We start from the raw sequence: 18,865 nt of genomic DNA, 5'->3' as shown, positions 1-18,865 counted from the left end.
CTCTCCCACCCCTTCTAGGTCTCTTAGGAACAGTCCAAACTAAGAAGGGTATATTTTAAGGCTGCAAATCTCCTCCTGTAGCTAAGTGTTTTAGGGCTCTGGTTTATCTTGAATCAAAGATTTTAGAGATCCAAAGAGTAGAGTTTAGAAGTCTGTTCTGCCCTGTATTCCCTGACTTGTCGTGCACCTTGTGAGAGAGTGAGTTTCTTGCCTCAAGTTCTCTGGAGAAAAGTGTCTACCCAAAAGGACTTTAATGAGTGTCAGGTAATGAGGCTATCCGGCTGGCTTCTGTGTGAAAAGACGTTAGGTAACTTTAGTACTTACGAACAGAGGGCAAATGGGAAAATTCTGGTTTGAATCCAGTCGGCTAGGTGAGATAATAATGTCTTATAACAAGTTTACAAAATAAAAACAAGCAAACAAACAAAACCCCCAAAGAGTTTGTAGTACAGCCCTGTGAAGGCATAATTCTTACGTAGAATGCATCATATTTGCTTTGTTTTTCACTTGTCAGCTACTCTAAGTTGGACTTCAGCAGTAAGGTTAACAGGAAGACTCATAACCCTCAGACTACAGTGGGGGAAATAGTTGGAAACGTAATCCAGCTGGTGTTTGTTTGCTTAGAGCGAAGATACGTGGCTCTCGTAAGGGTTCTGTCATGTTCGGGGCATCTTGGGAATTTCCTCATTACCTTAATGCCTTAGAAGTGTACAAGTTGAGTATGCCTTTGCAGTACTAATTTATATTTTTAGGACCCAGTGACACATCAACAGTTTGCAGTATCTTGGGTAAGGACTGATGAAAATCTAACCCTGTTTTGAATGAATTTTTGAGCCATAAGACATAGAAAGGTTTGTCATCCAAGGTTCACGCTAACTCTTTAAAGTTGGGGGACCAGGTTGCTGTGGTTCTCTGCTTCCATTTGGAGGGTACAGGTAGGTGAAAACGTTACTTTCTGGTTTATACTGCTCTAATCTGAGATTGAGTTCACAGTAAAGAATTGTGTTGACAGCCTGTTCACAGCTGCCTTCCCACCTTCTGTACCCTGATACAGCACCTCCTGATAAGAGTGAGATCCTGTTTAAAACACACTAAACAATAGTAAGTGCTGTGAGTCCACAGTCAAGCCCTTCAGTAAACTCTTTACTCTAAGCTGCATCCTGAGCAGATTCCAGTTTTTTTTTTCATTTGTTTTTTTTTTTGGGGGGTACGCGGGCCTCTCACTGTTGTGGCCTCTCCCGTTGCGGAGCACAGGCTCCGGACCGCAGGCTCAGCGGCCATGGCTCACGGGCCCAGCCACTCCGCGGCATATGGGATCCTCCCGGACCGGGGCACGAACCCGTGTCCCCTGCATTGGCAGGCGAACTCTCAACCACTGCGCCACCAGAGAAGCCCCAGATTCCATATTTTTAATGTCTGCTTTGGAGCACACTGGAGTTGATGGCAGTCAGCTGGCTTTGTGAATCTGAGTAAGAAAGATTTTTTTCCCTTTATTGAAGCAAATGAAATAGAAGACACGGGCAGAGCGATGCTATACTCAAAATAATTTGTGGATTTTCTAACTTTTCTAAATAAATGCCTAAGACTAGGACATTCGATGAATTTATGGATTATTGAAAACTCATTTTTCACTCACACCATTGCTCTTAGGCATTATGCAGGTATTTAAGTTTACTAAAGAAATGACCAGTGAAATCCTTGCTGCTTGCATTGCAGAGCTACACTATCTAATCACACTCTGGTTTGGATACTATCTTAGATAAGATGTTCAGTGATTTCCATAGATATGGAGCCCACCGTGCAATCCACCATTGCCATCTCTTAACAAAATCATGTTTGTCTTTTACCATGGCAGAAGAGAAGATCCTAACCAGTACTTTGTGTTTTAGAAATGAAAGGAATAGCTTCTACTGTGGAAAGAAGTTACAGTGTTCTTACCAGGGACTGGCAGAATATAAGAAATATATCATCCAGGGCTTCCCTGGTGGTGCAGTGGTTAAGAATCTGCCTGCCAACGCAGGGGACACGAGTTCAAGCCCTGGTCCGGGAAGATCCCACATGCCGCGGAGCAACAAAGCCCATGTGCCACAACTACTGAGCCCGTGCACCACAACTACTGAGCCCGCATGCCACAACTACTGAAGCCCACATGCCTAGAGCCCGTGCTCGGCAACAGGAGAAGCCACCGCAATGAGAAGCCCATGCACCACAATGAAGGGTAGCCCTTGCTCGCTGCAACTAGAGAAAGCCCGCGCACAGCATCGAAGACCCAATGCAGCAGAAAATAAAAATAAATAAGAATTAGAAAAAAGAAATATATCATACAGAAAATCTGTAAAGTCAGACTGTGGGAGAGAGTCTCATGTTCTGCTTGAGAGAGAGCTGACTTCCATAACATGAAGAAAGTATGAGGATATATTAGAAAAAAGCAACCCAGTGTCTTAGTTTGGGATGCACAGAACTGAGTAATAGAGGGAAGTGCAAAATGAAAGTTGGTCAGGGCTGTGATGTGTTGGTGACTGGTAGCAGTAGTTTCTACAATGTGTTGTTTTTTATTTTTAAGCTCCTCACTAAAGTTAGTGACACCACCAAGAATTCTTGAAGAGCAGAAGAATAATTCAGTTGCTAATTGCTAAAAACTATGTAATATATATTGATTTCTGTAGCAGCATTCCAGGGAAAGAACTTAGTCATAGTAGAATTGTTCGCAAAGTGACTGGAAACAGTCCTCGTTTCTTCTCAATATTCGACAATGGCCACAGCTGCCCTACATATTCTAACAAGCCTGTCTTACCCTTGTTAATTTCAAGAAATTTATGAATAGGATCCAAGACTTTGTCACTGAACACCTCATGATCCCCACATACCCTAAAGACCCTTACTGAGGAGGGTTGGCCAACAAAATCCTTCAGGTTTCTATGATTCAATGTGTCGTTTCATGTTAATTTTAAGACGCCAATCCTCTTGAACTGCTAATGGAGGAATATCATTTAGGACATTGCCTTATATATGGGAAGTACAGAGTGGTTTTTTTATGTCATTTTTTACATTCAAGTAAAACCGTCTCCAATTTATATAAGAACTTGATAAGACAAATAAATATGCATTCCGGATGTTGCTCTGTCTTTATCCACTTTTGCCCAATGTCAGCTAATGTAGTAAAATTGGAGGGGGAGAATGGATTCCTGGGAGTAAATTTGAGATCAACTAGTGCCTGTCATTAAAACTCCAGATTTGCCATGTTGATTAGTTATATCACTATTCCATCTTGGATAACTAAATCCATCTTAGGTTGGTTGATTTTTTTTTTTTTTTTTTTTTTTTTTTTTTTTTTTTAGCTACAACAGTGAGAAGGGAAGAAATGCTTTTTCTCTGGCCAGTACAACTTTTGAAAAATAGGATTTCTGGGTATTTCTTTGTCTGTTAGTATTATTTAGAGATAGCACAATGTTACTTTTAAAAGGGTGAATGATTTGTTTGCTAGAGGCTGTTGTAGTTCAGAGTTAGTGTGTTTGTTCTTATTGAGTTTCTATAGTTGTAGTAATTTAGAAAGGAATTAACCAAGGGAAATTTTAGTGTAAGTAAATGATTAATGTAGAAATCCTACTCATCTCATGTTTATTCTCTGCTACCCCAACACAACAGTGGTGGAGTATAACTTAAACATGATTACATCTGATCAATAGTTCTGATTTGTTTATTGGTTTTGGTCTGGCCAAAAAACGTTGGAAGAATAAAACTACAAGGAACCACTTCTCTAAAAATATATCTGCTAAATGTACTTGCCATTTAAGTCTTAGACCTGCATTTGCATTAAGTGCTGGGGAATCCAGTGCATCCTATACTAGATCTAATTTGAAGAGGACATAAATCAAATTCTGTTACTGACATTTATTTATGGAGGCCTCTTTACTAAGTATGGAGAATGTACCAGCTTTTTAAGTCATTGCTGTTGTTAATAAATACCATTCGATATTTACTGACTTTTTGAGCAGGTGTTTCTGAATGTTTTTTTAATGATATTACTGTTTAGAATAGGGGTCAGCAACTACCACCTTTGGGCCAAATCCAGCTCGCCACCTGTTTTTGTATGTAAAGATTTATTTATGCTCCTCTGTTTATATGTTGTCTATGGCTGCTTTTGTACTACAACAGCGGAGTTGCATAGTTGAGACAGAGAACATACAGCCTGCAAAACCTAGAATTTATACTATCTGGCAATCTACAGGAAAAAGTTTGCGTATTCCTGATCTAGAATAATAAGATAAAACTACATGATTACTGATAGCTTATAAAGATCTAATTAACTGTTAGTCTGCACTTGGTTTCTGGAGTAATCAACCACACATTTATTTATTCAACAAATATTTATTGTTTTTGTTTTTGCGGTACGTGGGCCTCTCACTGTCGCGGCCTCTCCCATCACGGAGCACAGGCTCTGGACGCGCAGGCTCAGCGGCCATGGCTCACGGGCCCAGCCGCTCCACGGCATGTGGGATCCTCCCGGACCGGGGCACGAACCCGTGTCCCCTGCATTGGCAGGCAGACTCTCAACCACTGCGCCACCAGGGAAGCCCAACAAATATTTATTGAATGCTTACTATATGTCTGGTTCAGGGGATATAGTAGGGAAAAAATAGAATTCTCCATACTCGTGGAATTTACATTCTGGTGAGATGAGACAAACAATACAGAGAAGTAAAATAAGAACTATGGGGATTGTCAAGACTGTGTTGCCTGTAAGAAATAGAACTTAGCACTTGTGAGTACTGACTGCCCCACCATCTTGGTCTATGAAGTATATGAACCTGTAATATATTCATGTCTCATTCCATCCACTGTAAGTTACACATTACTAGATGTGTGCTAATTTACCAAAATTATACATATTAGCCTGTTCTCCCAATTTGTTACATACTAAAATGGTAATGTTTTGTTCATAAAATTGTTTAATTGATGATTATCTTGATTCAGTTCTTAAAAGCTATTTTTAATTAGAATAATTTCCCTCAAACCCTATCCTAGTGTTAAAATTCTAAGGAAAATATTAGCAAAGAAAATACAGTAGTACATTAGGAAAATAATGCCCCATGACTAAATGAGATTTATTCCAGGAATGTAAGATTGGTTCAGTATTAACAACTCCATTAATATGATACGCCATATAAACAAATACAAAGAAAAATATTATTTCCTTTAATAAAATTCAATACCCAATCATGATAAAAAACACTCAAGGAAATAGCAATTGAAAGACACTTTCTCAACATGGTAAAATGCACATGCCTTAGTTGTAAAGCCAATATCTTATGTAGTGAAGGGAATCATTAGAGACATTTGCACTAAGATAGAAACAAGGCAACGATGACCACTGTCTCCACAGCTATTCAACAGTGTTCTAGAGACATTAGCCAGTGCAGTTAGACAAGAGAACTCAAAGGCATAAGAATGAGCATAGAAGAAGTAAAACTGTCCTCTATACAGATGATACAATAGTAAACCTAGAAAACCCCAGAGAATCAATGATAAATTTACTCAAACTATTAAAGAATTCAGTGCAGTAGCAGGATATAAAGTTAACATACAAAAAGCAGTAGCCTATACACAAGCAATAAACAGAAGACCTACTGGTAGGAAAAAAAAATCCTATTTGTAATAGCAACAAAGAAGGTGAAATGCACAGGAATAAATTTAACATAAAATGTGCTGCAAAACTTCTTTGTACCTGAAAGAAACTAAAGAAGACTTGAACAAATGAAAGCCATCTCCTGTTGTTGAATACGATGAACCCAACAGTCATCAGTTCTCCTTCTGTTAATTTATAATATTGGTGTAATCCCAGTAAACATATCAACAAGTTATTTTATATAGTTAGATAGGTTGATACTAAACTTCAGATAGAAAAAACAAACACGCTAAAAAAACATTGAAAAAGGAAAAGCAGGGATGGCAGATGGGGGAGGACCAGCCTCACTAGACATTAAAACATGCTGTAAGAGTAGACTTTAAAAGGTTCTCATCACAAAAGATAAAATTAGATCCATATCTCTTACCACACAAACAAAAAAGTTCCCAGTATATTAAGATGAAAACACATGTGTACGTGAAAAACACTGAGTTCCTCTTTAACTTCGGCGCAGAGAAAAGCTTTCTCACTATGACTTAGAACCCAAAGACAATAAAAATAAAAATGGATGAGGCACTTCCCTCGTGGCGCAATGGTTAAGAATCCGCCTGCCAATGCAGGGGACACGGGTTCGAGCCCTGGTCCAGGAAGATCCCACATGCCGTGGAGCAACTAAGCCCGTGAGTTACAACTGCTGAGCCCACGTGCCTAGAGCCCGTGCTCCACAACAAGAGAAGCCGCCGCAATGAGAAGCCCGTGCCCTGCAACGAAGAGTAGCCCCTGCTCGCCGCAACTAGCGAAAGCCCACATGCAGCAACGAAGACCCAGTGCAGCCAAAGATAAATAAATTAATTTTTAAAAAAAGAGGAGGGACATAAATTATTAAAAAAAAAAAAGGATGACTTTGATTACCTTTTTAAAAATCCCATTATAAAATATACCATAAACAAAAGACAGCTGACAGACTTGGAGACAATATTCACAACTTATACCGCAGACAAAGGGCTAACATCCCTGATATATAAAGAACTATTAAAAATTTCAGGACAAAGGACTAAAAACCCAGGTAGAAAAATGGGGGCATGACAGGAACAACAGATTCACAAAATATAAAAATAGCCCCCAAACATGAAAAAGTGGTCAGACTCAGAATTAGAGAAATGCAGATTCAAAAATCACAGATACCATTTCTCACATAAAGACTGGCAGACATTTTTTAAATGACAGCATATTGTTAGCGAAGTTATGGAGAGACAGGCCCTTCAGACATTGCTGGTGAGAATGTAAGTCTTTTTGTACATAAGTACATATGTCTTTTTATATAACTGACTCTTTGAACCATAGAAATATTTCACAGACCAACAAATAGCAAAACAATTAAAGCGTCATGGAGGGAAATTTGAAAATACAGAACCTCTTGACCCAGCGATCCCTCTACAAGGAATTTACCCTAAAGATAGGCCTCCAACAGCACAGAAGTGCATATGCAAAAGATTGGAAACAACCTAAATGCCTATACATAGGAAAGTGGTTGAGTAAACTATGGAACACTCACAAAAAGGAGAGCTATGTACCTATTTTTTAAATAAGGAAAATGATATAAATTGATAGGAAGTACTCTCGGGACATGCTGTTAAGTGAAAAAGCAAAGCTTGAAAGATAACCTAGGATATGCAACTTTTCACATAAGGAAGAAGATACTATAAGGGAATATACAGCTCTCTTCTCATTTATGCAAAAAAATATATGTGAAAGATAAAGATAAACCAAAAACTAAAGGGACTGGTTATTTATAGAAGGCAGATGGGAAAAGGGGTAGGAAGAAGGAGAAATGGGAAGAAGGTAGCAGGGACGAGGAGGGAGTGACTCCTGGGCATATGTCTTTTTGTGTAGCTCTGAGTCTTAGAACCATAAAAGTACTTCACATACCCCCTAAATTTGAAAACAGTTAAAACCAATCAGTATGCGAAGGGAACTCAAAATGAAATACAAGCCCTAACAAATGACTCGGTGTTTTTCATAAGGATATAGTCTAGTAATTCTGAAATTACTTTGTGTATAGAACAGAACTGAACAATATGTAAATTGATTTAGATAATGAGAACTGCTTTTCTTAATGTTGGAGAAAGAACTTATAAATAAGGACAGGGAGAAGGGTAAAATGTACCCTCTAGTTTTGGATTGGAGTTAGAGGTATTTGCATAAACTCATGATTACATACACACATAAATACTAAGATACAGAGTATATATGTATGCATTAGTGTACATATACATTTCCTACCCCTGTTCACTGAGAGGGCCTAGAAGCAGTAAGTCCCCAGGAATAATGCGCAGACCCAATGCCCAGATCTTAGTCTCTGAACACCATCTTCCAATAAAAGAGATGAGCCTGGAAAATCTTGTGATTCCAAAAATAAGGATTTGAAAAAAATAAAATAAGAATTTGGAACAATTTGAGCAACAAAATAATGGCAAGTTTGGATTTTAATCCACAAGTGTGTGAGTTTTCTGTTCTGTATGACGAATTATCACAAATTTTGCAGCTTAAAACAGCACACATTTATTATCTCACATTTTCTCTAGCCAGGAGTCCAGTCACAGCCTCACTGGGTCCTCTTCTCAGGGTCACAAGGCTGTAGTCAGAGTGTTGGATGGTCTCATTTTCACCTGGAGGCTCAACTAGGGAATAGTCTGCTTCCAATCTCATTCAGATTGTTAGAAGAATTCATTTCCAGTGGTTGTAGAAGTGAGGCCCTCAGGTTCCAGAGGCTGCTTGTCCTTGCCATGTGGCTCAGTTCACATCACAGAAGCTTACTTCTTCAAGGCCATCAGGAGCCTCCTTCAGCTCAGAGAAGCCCTAAGTCCTCTTTTAACATCAGGCCTACACAGGGTTATCTCCCTTTTGATTTTTTCAAAGTCAACCGGTTAGGGACTTTAATTACATCTGTAAAATCGCTTTAACTTTGCCATATAAAATAATTTTAGGAATGATAGCCCATCGCTTTTGTTATTTTCTTTGGCTAGAAGCCAAGTCACAGGTTCTGCCCTCAGTGAAGAGGTGGAGATTACAGAAGAGTGTGACTCATTGGAAGTCATTCTGTAGTGTGTCTACCACACTGAGTCTGGATACAAACAGTCTAATAAATACATAAACAAGTAGAGAAGAAGAGATAGTTCTTCCTTGTAATAGATTCCCATTAACAAATGTGGAAGGAAAGAGGGAAATAAAGAATCACTGTTAGCAAACACCACTGTAATAAATGTTGCAGACAGGATTCTCTAATGGATGCTAAAATTAGTGGATGCAGGTTTGAGGAGACACAGGATTTGCATAGTCTCAAATACCTCCTAAGATACTTATCAATTACCAAGGGCAGAATAGTAACTTTTTATTGGAGCTTGGTGGACAACAGCTTTGCCTAGTAATTGAGGTAAAGGTTACCACAATGAAACATCAATGTCATGAACCCCTTGGTAGAATGAACTGGGAAGGGCGTGACACTTTCGTGGTACCACAGTGCGCTACCTAGTTTCAATCATGACACAATAACAGACTAAGCCAAATTGAAGAACATTCTACAAAATGACTGGTCAGTACTCTTCAAAAGCATCAAGGTCATAAAATATAAGGAAAGACTGATTAGACTGAAGGAGACTAGGGAGAAATAACAACTAAATGCGATATGAGACCCTAGAATGGAAAAAGAGACGTTAAGTGGAAAAATTGGTGAAATTCAAATATCTTTAATTAATAATCTTGTACCATCTTGTTCCTCTTGATAATTATATAAAGGTTCTATAAGATATGAACACAGGGGAGGTGGATTAAGGAATATAAGGCAGCTCCTTGTATAGCTTTATAACTTTTCTCTGAGTCTAAAATTCATTAAACATAGAGCTTTTTTGTAAAAAATTATAGTATAGACTTGTGCTTACAGTATTAAGTCAGCAAAAGTAGAAATTCAGGTGACTTATTGATGTTTCATTTCTTAGTTTGTTGCACCAAAATTTAGGACAATATTGTGTACATAGTCACTGAAGAATGAATGCATCAGTGTGAAGTGGTGGAATTTATTCTATCTCAGGATAGTTGTTTTCCAGTTTTTTTCCCCCCATTGTGCTTACATCGTTATAGACACAGACTAAGGGGAAAATGGGGCTTGCTTTATTTTTTTATTTTTTGCGGTATGCGGGCCTCTCACTGTTGTGGCCTCTCCCGTTGTGGAGCACAGGCTCCGGACGCGCAGGCTCAGCGGCCGTGGCTCACGGGCCCAGCCGCTCCGCGGCATGTGGGATCTTCCCGGATCGGGGCACGAACCCCTGTCCCCTGCATTGGCAGGTGGACTCTCAACCACTGCGCCACCAGGGAAGCCCGGGGCTTTCTTTAAAAACTCAGTTTTAATGTTAAAGCCTTCTTGTGAATTTGGTTTATTTACTATATATGGCAACATTCTCTTTTAAAATAATTACCAAGAGGTTTTACTTACGTCAAACATGTATCATAAAAATCCATGGTTTTGGAGGTGTTCAGTCAATTCAGTTGGTTCAAAGGGCTCTAAATTTTCTTCTTTATATGGACAGTGGACAGAAATGAGTATTCTATATTATGTTTCTCAGACATGCTTTCTGATTCATCATCTGCTGTGACGGTGCTTATACCTGTGCTAATGGTGGATGAAGTTATTTCTTAGTAACTATGCAGCTACTGATGGAAAGATAGGGGTTGGAAGCAAATGGAGAATTTTAAACAGTTTGGGCAAGTCTGGCTTTACCATGAAAAGGCTCTTGTTTGTTTCTTTAAAGGGTGGATTTAGTAAATGAGTAGATAGCTCATTGCTTCAGAGATATCTCTCTTAGAATTGCACCAGACAACCAGTAGTGCTGCTTGGATATGGAAGTATTTTATGAATTCATGAGAGTTCTTACAGCCTTTTTTTATTTTTACTTGAAATATTGTATATAAGAGCAGTGCCTGGGGCGTGCATAGTGTAAGTAGTGGTGTCCAGTATTAACGTAGAATTACTGTTTGTTTTTACTGTCATGAGTCTATGAATCCAGTCTGTCATGCAGAAACAATCATTATAATGTAAGCGCTTACTGTCTTACTGCAGCTGATTCCCCAGTGACATTTTAGAAAGTCAGTATTTGGCTGCAGAGTGCTTTAAGTTTCTAAATGGACTGGAGCTTGGGGGCCTTAGGGTATTTCATAGGAACCACATGACCCTGAGTGGACACACAGCAACTTTTGTGTATCTGTAGCCAAGCTGATGGCAGTGTTTACCCTTGAAGTTGTTTTCACCCAAAATGTAAGTGTTTTTTACTTTATATTTAATTATTTGGTACTAATACTAATTTATTACAGCTGTCCAAGAGTAAATGCTGAATGGGTAAACAAATTCTTTGCTGTCTGTCTAGGTCTTTTATCATCTAGTTGTGGCTCTAACTCCTGCTGGTTTCACAGCACATTTTTCAGCGTCTATAAATTCAGCTCTTGATTTTCACTTTATCTGAGAATGAAGGTGGCAGTTGTACCCAGCAGCATTCAAGTACATTCATAAGTTTTACATTCTTTTCTAAAAGTGAGAAACCAAACTCCCAAAAACAGTTTGAGAATTTTTTATCGTTGTATTTTAACAATTCTTTATACCTATTATCTAGATAGAAAATCATCTTCCTGCCTCTCTGGCTGTCACAGATACAGCTGTTATTAGAGTCAGTTAATGAGGGGTGGTCCTCAGAGACCATTCTCTTCCTGGTCTGTACTCAGGCTGCCTGGCCTAATAGATACGCCATCAGGTAAAAACACAAGAAGGGGTTGTTTTTTGTGTAAAACACCAGGCTCTGCATCACGACCTTTGTTGAGGTGAATTGGTGGTAATCTTCAGTACATTAATTTCCCTCTCTACTCAATAACTGTGATTCCTCTTAGCAATATACAGAACTATGCAAGAAGTGGGTCCTATGGTGTCAGAGCAGTTCACCTGATCTAGCATGATCACAGACTACCGTACCAGAGGGCTATGTAGGGATATATATATATGCAGGTATATATGGATATGTGTGTATATGTGTGTGTGTCTGTGTGTGTGTGTATTTCTGTCTTTCCAATCTATTTTAGCAAAGGGGGAGGTTAGAAGATAAAAACAGCATGGTCCTCATATGCTTTGTGTATCTGTAGCCATGTTGATGGCAGTGTTCACCCTTCAAGCTGTCACCCAGAATGTAGGTGTTTTTTACTTTATAGTTATTTATTTGGTACTAATACTAATTTACTACAGGTGTCCAAGAGTAAATGAATGGTTACACAGTGCTTTGAGGATTATGCTAAATTCAACTGCCGTTTTTATTCTATAATACTTTTAGTCTCAGAAATGTATCTAAACTTCTGAGGCAGAAAGTGAGTTGAGATTGTCAGGTGGCTCTGATGATTCTTAAATTTCAAAATCCTGTCTCTAGCCTTCACATGATTCACTGTCTCTCTTTAATTAATAAAATAGTAAATATCTTTTGCTTTAATTCATATTCTCAGATTAAGGACCATTCAATAACAAAGATTTATTAAATATTTGTTATGCTAATGGAGGGATTAAAGGAGTAAAAGGCATGATTCCTGGCTCGAGGAGCTTACATTATAATTTGAAAAGAGAAACAGCAAAAATTAAATAAATGGAAATCAAATAGATGGTAAATATTGCTTTATTAGCAATAAAGATCAAAAGAGATACAGAATAATATTTCTTCTTTAGTGGTAATGTACACTATATTTTATAGTAGTGTGTTTTTAATTGAGATTTTCCTCTAAGTTTTTGTTAAATCTCTGACTTATAAAGATTTTTTAGAAGTCGCTTGATATTACTATATTGAATAAATATTACCAATGAAAAATTGTTGGCCACTATTCATGCCTTCCCACTTAGAGACTAGTCTAAACTCAGGAGGATGAGTTTAATTCATCAATCTTGGATTTTGTTAAATGCATTGTCGAAGTGTGTGTCAGGAGATTTCAGCTACAGATTGATTTGTCTGTGAATTTGGGGACTCATACAGTAAGAAACTGAACTTTTCAGGAGGTAATTCGATAAATATGTTTATGCCTGTTTCCTCATTGTTTTACCAAAAATGTGTAAAAATATCACTCTTCGAGCTATATAATTTTCTTTGTGAAGCCGTACTTTTGTGAACATGAAGATTAAATTTAACCGTGTCTTGGTTTTGCACAATTGCAACGTTAATGCAGAGGGTTCTCTATCCCCACTTCCCCTCCTGTGTTTTACAGGCAGTCAGATGCCTCCTCAGCCACCTGGGAGCCAGTCAGAATCCAGTTCTCATCCTGCCTTGAGCCAGTCACCAATGCCACAGGAAAGAGGTTGGTCTTCAATTCATATCTTACATACCTTTGTGTTTTGAGTATATAAGGCTTATGTGAATTTGCTTACCTATGCACCTCCTTATAAATAATTTTTCAAAGGATATTATGTTTCCTTATCAGATGAAAGTAATAAATAAGAACCTACATGTAACAATAAATACTGAAAAGAAGGATGCTTTCTTGCAGATTGGGTGGTTTTACCAAAGTGCAGTTCAAGACCCAAAGAATATATATGTCCACATAGAACCATGAAGTATACTTCATACGTGACTATAGTCTGATATTTGATCTAGCTGTGTAAAAATGACTGTTAATGATTCAACTTGGATATTGGTCCTAAAGAGGTAAAAAAGTATTGTTGAGTATGTGTGTCTGTTTAGCGGGTTGGATCAGTTACTTGTCCCCTGATACTTAACGGTAAAATTTTAAACACAGAGTAAGACCTTGTACTGTAGAATTGTAGGATCTTAGAACTGGAGCTGACCCGAAAGATTATAGAGTCTGTTCACCTCAATTTATGAATAAAGAATACGAGGACCGCAGAGGTTCTGTGTGACCTTCCCATCCTCAGAAGCAGGTTAGTGCCAGAGCCGGAGAAAAGAATGTGAGCTACTCCTGAAGCCCTTGGACAATCAGGTTGTCCCACACCTGCAAACTCTCTGACCTTTCACTCAGTTCTGCGTGTTGACCCCCGTGTTATTGCCTTGATTGAAGCCTTAGGCCTCCCTTTGTTTGCTTCTGTCTTCTCTCTCCCCTTCAGAAGTAAAGCTACTTTTGTTGATGGTGGAGGTGGTGATTTTAATCCAGATTAGCGTAGACTGGGCCTTAGAAGCCTGCTGCACCGTCTAGTGCTTTGCCAAATCGCTTCCCACTGCCTGTGGGTCAAGGCTCATCTGCCCCACCCCATGGAGACGCCACTTTCCTTCACTCCCCTTCCTCTTTCACACCCGCCCAGAAGACAGAAACTGCTGGCTTGGTAGCCGATACTTAAAGGCTCCTGACCCCCAATGTTTATAATTATTACTGTATGGGTTGTAAAGACGATGATTTGTTTCTAATTAGAATTATAAGTATAAAGTTTCAGTTATTTTACGTATTAAAAACTCAGCAATGTGTTATTTAGAAAGTAATACCAGTGAAAAGATGAATTAGCCTTATCTATCTTTCACGTTAAAATGAATGTTTAGTAAGAATAAAATGAAATTTTAATTTCTAATACCTTTACATATTTAACTTTTTTATTATAATTTAATGTATAATTAATACTTTAATTCCCTTATCAAAACACTACAGTATGTCTTAATAATGGAGTAGTTCATGGTTTTTAAACTTGAGGGTGCACAGGAATCATCTGGAGACCTTGTCACACTAGATTGCTAGGCCACTCCCGCAGGTGTCTGATTCAGTAGGTCTGAGGTGTGGAGGCTCACAGTCTGCACTCCTGACAAGTTCCCAGGTGTTGCTGATGCTGCTCATCTGAGGACCGCACTTGGGCAGCCCCTGCCTTATAACGATGCTATAATATGTTTTCATAGTTGTGTGATGTGTGTATTTGTTTCTCTAAACTTTCCACTGTGGCCTCCTGTAAATCAGTCTTGCATCTCACATCCTCTCTATCAATTGCTTGTTCTGTATTAACTCCTCATATGGCTCTGGTTGTCTAGAAGACATTACAGACGTTCATGGAGAGAGCACTAACGCCAAGCCAGGGGGAATTCTCCCCAAACTCCTTTTCTTGGCCGTGGGTTGTACCTACCTTGTGTGGCTCGGTCAAGGAAGTGAAGAAAAAAGGATAAAAGAAATTATCCTACACTGAAAGCCCACGCAGGCCAGACCCAGAGCTAAAATGAAGATTTTTGTTATTTAATCTTCACCATATCCCTGAAACATCATTCCTACTGCGAGAATTCTGCTAATTTTGCAAGGATCAAAAGATAAGAGATACCTTATTTGGAAGCCCTACAGTTCTAACCTTTACTGCTAAGAACTAAAAAAGAGAACCCCCCCCACGTCCTCCAGTGTCTTTCCAACCCCTTCCTCCTGATAAATGTTTAAGGAATTTTAAAATGTAGAAAACCAAATATGAAGGACGAGATGACAAGAAATGTAGTTAAATCAAACTTTTAACTTCATACATTTGCAAGGCAAAATTGAGGATGTTCCTCTGGTGTCACTGTATGGAAACCACTATGTTGATATGTTTGGGGTTTTTTCCCCCCCTCTTACGTATAGTGCGGTTTTGGTAACTAGTAGTGGATACATAACAATCTGGCTAATATAATGACCATTTCCTTCAAATAGCAAAAATGAGTTTTATGATTTGCTAAATCTGAATTGATTTTTATGAATGTATTCCTCAAACTTCCCCTGAGACTGTGCTGCCTGCACCATGTGCATCCCTTGTGCGCCTTTTGTTGGTTGCTCAACCCCTGAGAAGGAAAACTTATTTAAAAATGACTGTTGGATGATACTTTGCCACGTGTGAGTTAAATTTCCTCTAAAATTGGGTAGCAAGTACTTTTTTAAAAAATGGCTTTGTTATTTGTTAAAATCTAGGAAGAAACGTTAGTTCCTGCCTAATGACACTTGATCAGATATTTTAATGGCAAATGACACATTTTAATGATTTGATACGATAATGAAAACCTTTTCCTTGTTTTACCATCATTTGGTATGTACCAACAGTATATATAGTGCAAAATAAATCTAAGAAAACCGTTGCTAGAAAATTCCCCAGTGTTGATTCCCATGTATTGAAAAGTAATTTAACTTCATTTATACCTTTACAGTTTGTATCTCTGCCCCCTCCCCTTATTTAAGGAAGTAATGAAAGAAGCAGAGAGGAAAAAAAATACATTGGTGAGTTAGCATCTTATTTTAAAAAATGTATTCTTTCTCCGAAACCATGGACCTTGATAGCCAAGATAAGAACATAGCTTCTGTACTGCTGAGTGCTAAAATAACCAAGTTAAACACTTCCTTTTACACTTCCTTTGTTTTAACAAGTAAGATTATAAGAGAGTAAGATTCCACAATTATACACATTTTCTTTAATGTACCCACAGGAGATAGATTTTCTTTAATGGCAGAGAATCTAGAAACACACTTGCCCAGAGACAGCTGCACAGAACAGGAGATGCAGCCTACTTTCCTTTGGAGGTGCAGTTTTCTGGGTCGTCTCCAAAGTCCTCGTGGGGGACAGCAGTGCTAACAAACTGCCCTGGAGCTAGGTTCCTGCAGGCCCAAGAAGCTGATCGCTTGCTCTGCTGTCATTCCTTTGTGTTTGGTCTTTGTATCCCCATTCAGGAAGAACATTTATTAATAAACTACATACCCTGTTCAGGAGAAGTTTGCGAATCGGAGGCTGTCCTGGGGTCTGAAGAGCACTGACAACAGCAAGGCCATGCCGTCTCCCCGAAGTTGAGCGCAGAGTCCGTGCCCTGTCCAGATCCCAGGCCCTGCAGTGCCCACCCCCCTCTTCAGCTCAATACCCTCTTCACCTGGTGGTTCTGGTGTCGAGTGTGTCAAAGGACATCAGTCACAAATTCATTTCCCCACATTGTACGTAGGTGAAAATAACTGAATTCCTGTAGTTTTCTCTTCTCCATCTATGAAGGTATATGTGGATATGCCCTTCATAAGTTACAGAAGGGAGGGAGACATTTGGGATGTTTACTGGCCGCTTTATTCTTCTGTAGTATTGTCACTACGTTTCATGTACTTTCCACTATAAAACTTGGTTTAGTTCTCTCCTGTTTGCGTATTATGTGGTGCTTCTTACTAACTGAATAAAGAAAATCAGTTCAGATTCTTTGGTTTTAACTTCTTCATTACCGATATGAGTTTTGGGTTGCTTTTTTTTTAAAACGTCAGTTTAGTGTTCTGTAACACATTTGCCATTGGTTTTTATTTTAAACCACATCTTTTCTCTGCAGACCTCATATAACAACATACAGAATTGCTATTAAAGCATCTCATGCAGAAAATCAAATACAGTACTGTGAATTATATGAACTAAGGCAATGGAGGGACAGTTAGGATAACCCTACAATACTGAAATACGTTTTACAAGAAAATTGTAGCTAACATGTTTAGATTAGCTTTATCCTTCTTATTCTTTAGCATATATATCTTAAAATTTGAAAAGAGCAATAGGAAATGGCTTATTAGTGGGTTGTCCTGTTTTCCAAGAGGACTTGGAGGGAGTGTGGAATGATTATCTGAGTAGATAAATAAGCATGATTATTATTAACATCAAAATGATCACATTTTTAACCCCTGTAAAATGTTAAGCTTCATGAAACTAGCAAATGCCCTTCTAGTTTATTGGATTAGCAATTAGGTGAAAATGTTTCAAGAAGGCTTATTTATTTGGACAGATGTAGAGAGGTTCAGAATTAATGTTTTGAAAAGCTTTTAATTGAATTCCCTTTTAATTTTCACAGTGGTGTCTAGTTAAATATTCATTTTAATGCTAGTGGTTTTCTGAAGGTCTGAACTAGATCTGGATTCTCAAAATCAACATAGGTTATTTAACCCTTCTCATCTAGTGCGCCAGCAGGGACTTCCTTAGTGTGATCCCATAGTATTTGAATAATTAGAAGGTAGTAATGAGGATTTAATTAGTCCTTGAGATATGCTGAAAGCAGAACCGCTAAGAACTTTCCCTTTTGGACATGGATTGCAAGCAGAACTGATGCTGCTACCGGACCGTGATGTGCTAGAAAATGTATTCTATCACTGGAGGTACTTCTTTGGCGCCATTCCGTGACCGTCAGATCTGTACGGAGGGCATCCTGGGTGAAATCTTCCAGAATTACTGAGTTCCCCAACCCCCAACCTTTATTCTTGTCCAGCCACATGACAGCCTTTTCTTCCTCTCAACTGTTTAAACAGAGTAGCAGTCAAAGTATACAGGCTTCCTGTAGCTAATTGAGAATCAGCTGTTACTGTATCAGTGGTGCCCAAAGTAGACAAGCTAGACAAGTTGTGTATTTACTCTATAGTTGCAGGACAAGGAAAAAAATAACAAAATTTTGCCGTTTCACATATCTCAAGTATTTAATCCAGCCAAACTTAGTCCTTGACAGCTGTACGTCAAGTGAATCACAGAATCCTCATCTTTGGAATCTGATATTCACAGTGATATTTATCAGTAGCTCCAGTTTGATAAATACAAACAGTGCCATTATCCAGAAAAAGTGTGTAGCAGATGGGGTGAGCTCAGGCATTTAGATGTTCTTTTTGTGTGCTACCATGAGAAGGTGAATCAGAATCTGTGTACTTCAAAAGTATAAGGTTTCAAACTTACATATTCTGTGTAGATTGATTGAATAGAATATGTCTTCATCATTCTTGTCTATTTTTATTCCGTTATTAATCCCAAATGTTAACTGCCTTGGCATAATTTTGTTCCCTCTTTAATGAGGTATGTTAGCTTCTTTCAGCATCTGAATAGAATATTCCTTATTAAATTTCTAGCTACATTCTATTTGCTGAGGGCAAGTCTCTCTCTTACTTTTTAATGCCAAGGGCAAGAAAGAGATCTCTTAAAATAAATCCAGCATCTTACTGTAGCTTAGACTGAACTCTTAGGGCCAGAACTGAAGCTCGTTTATGTTCTGCATCCCTTTGTCTACAGCAGCACCTCCTATATAATAGATGTTCAGCATCTATTATGGATGCTGGACAACAGAAAGTAATTCAGCCTTCACAGCCATTCAGAAGTGTCACATCTTTTCAGAGCACAGAACAACCAAAGAACAAAATATTTCTCGTTCTGAAATGACGAAAGCTTACCATATTGAGATGTCTCCTTTCAGTTTTCCCATTATAGGTCATTTGCTGGAGCGTAGAGTGTTTCTCTCT

General features: G+C 38.5%; 1 protein-coding gene across 6 annotated transcripts in view; it reads left to right on the top strand.

The window, feature by feature from the left end:
* The window catches only part of ARID1B (AT-rich interaction domain 1B), a 411,101-nt gene that overhangs the window by 303,911 nt on the left and 88,325 nt on the right, over nt 1–18,865 (top strand). For all 6 annotated transcript variants that reach the window (XM_060168356.1, XM_060168357.1, XM_060168361.1 and 3 more), the window contains one exon: nt 12,905–12,994. In XM_060168356.1, coding sequence (XP_060024339.1) covers nt 12,905–12,994 — 90 coding nt within the window. The remainder of the gene's footprint in view (nt 1–12,904; nt 12,995–18,865) is intronic.

This window comes from Lagenorhynchus albirostris, chromosome 12 (assembly GCF_949774975.1).
Source record: "Lagenorhynchus albirostris chromosome 12, mLagAlb1.1, whole genome shotgun sequence".
In the NCBI taxonomy this organism is placed as follows: Eukaryota; Metazoa; Chordata; class Mammalia; order Artiodactyla; family Delphinidae; genus Lagenorhynchus; species Lagenorhynchus albirostris.
This window is presented reverse-complemented; position numbering and strand designations above follow the sequence as displayed.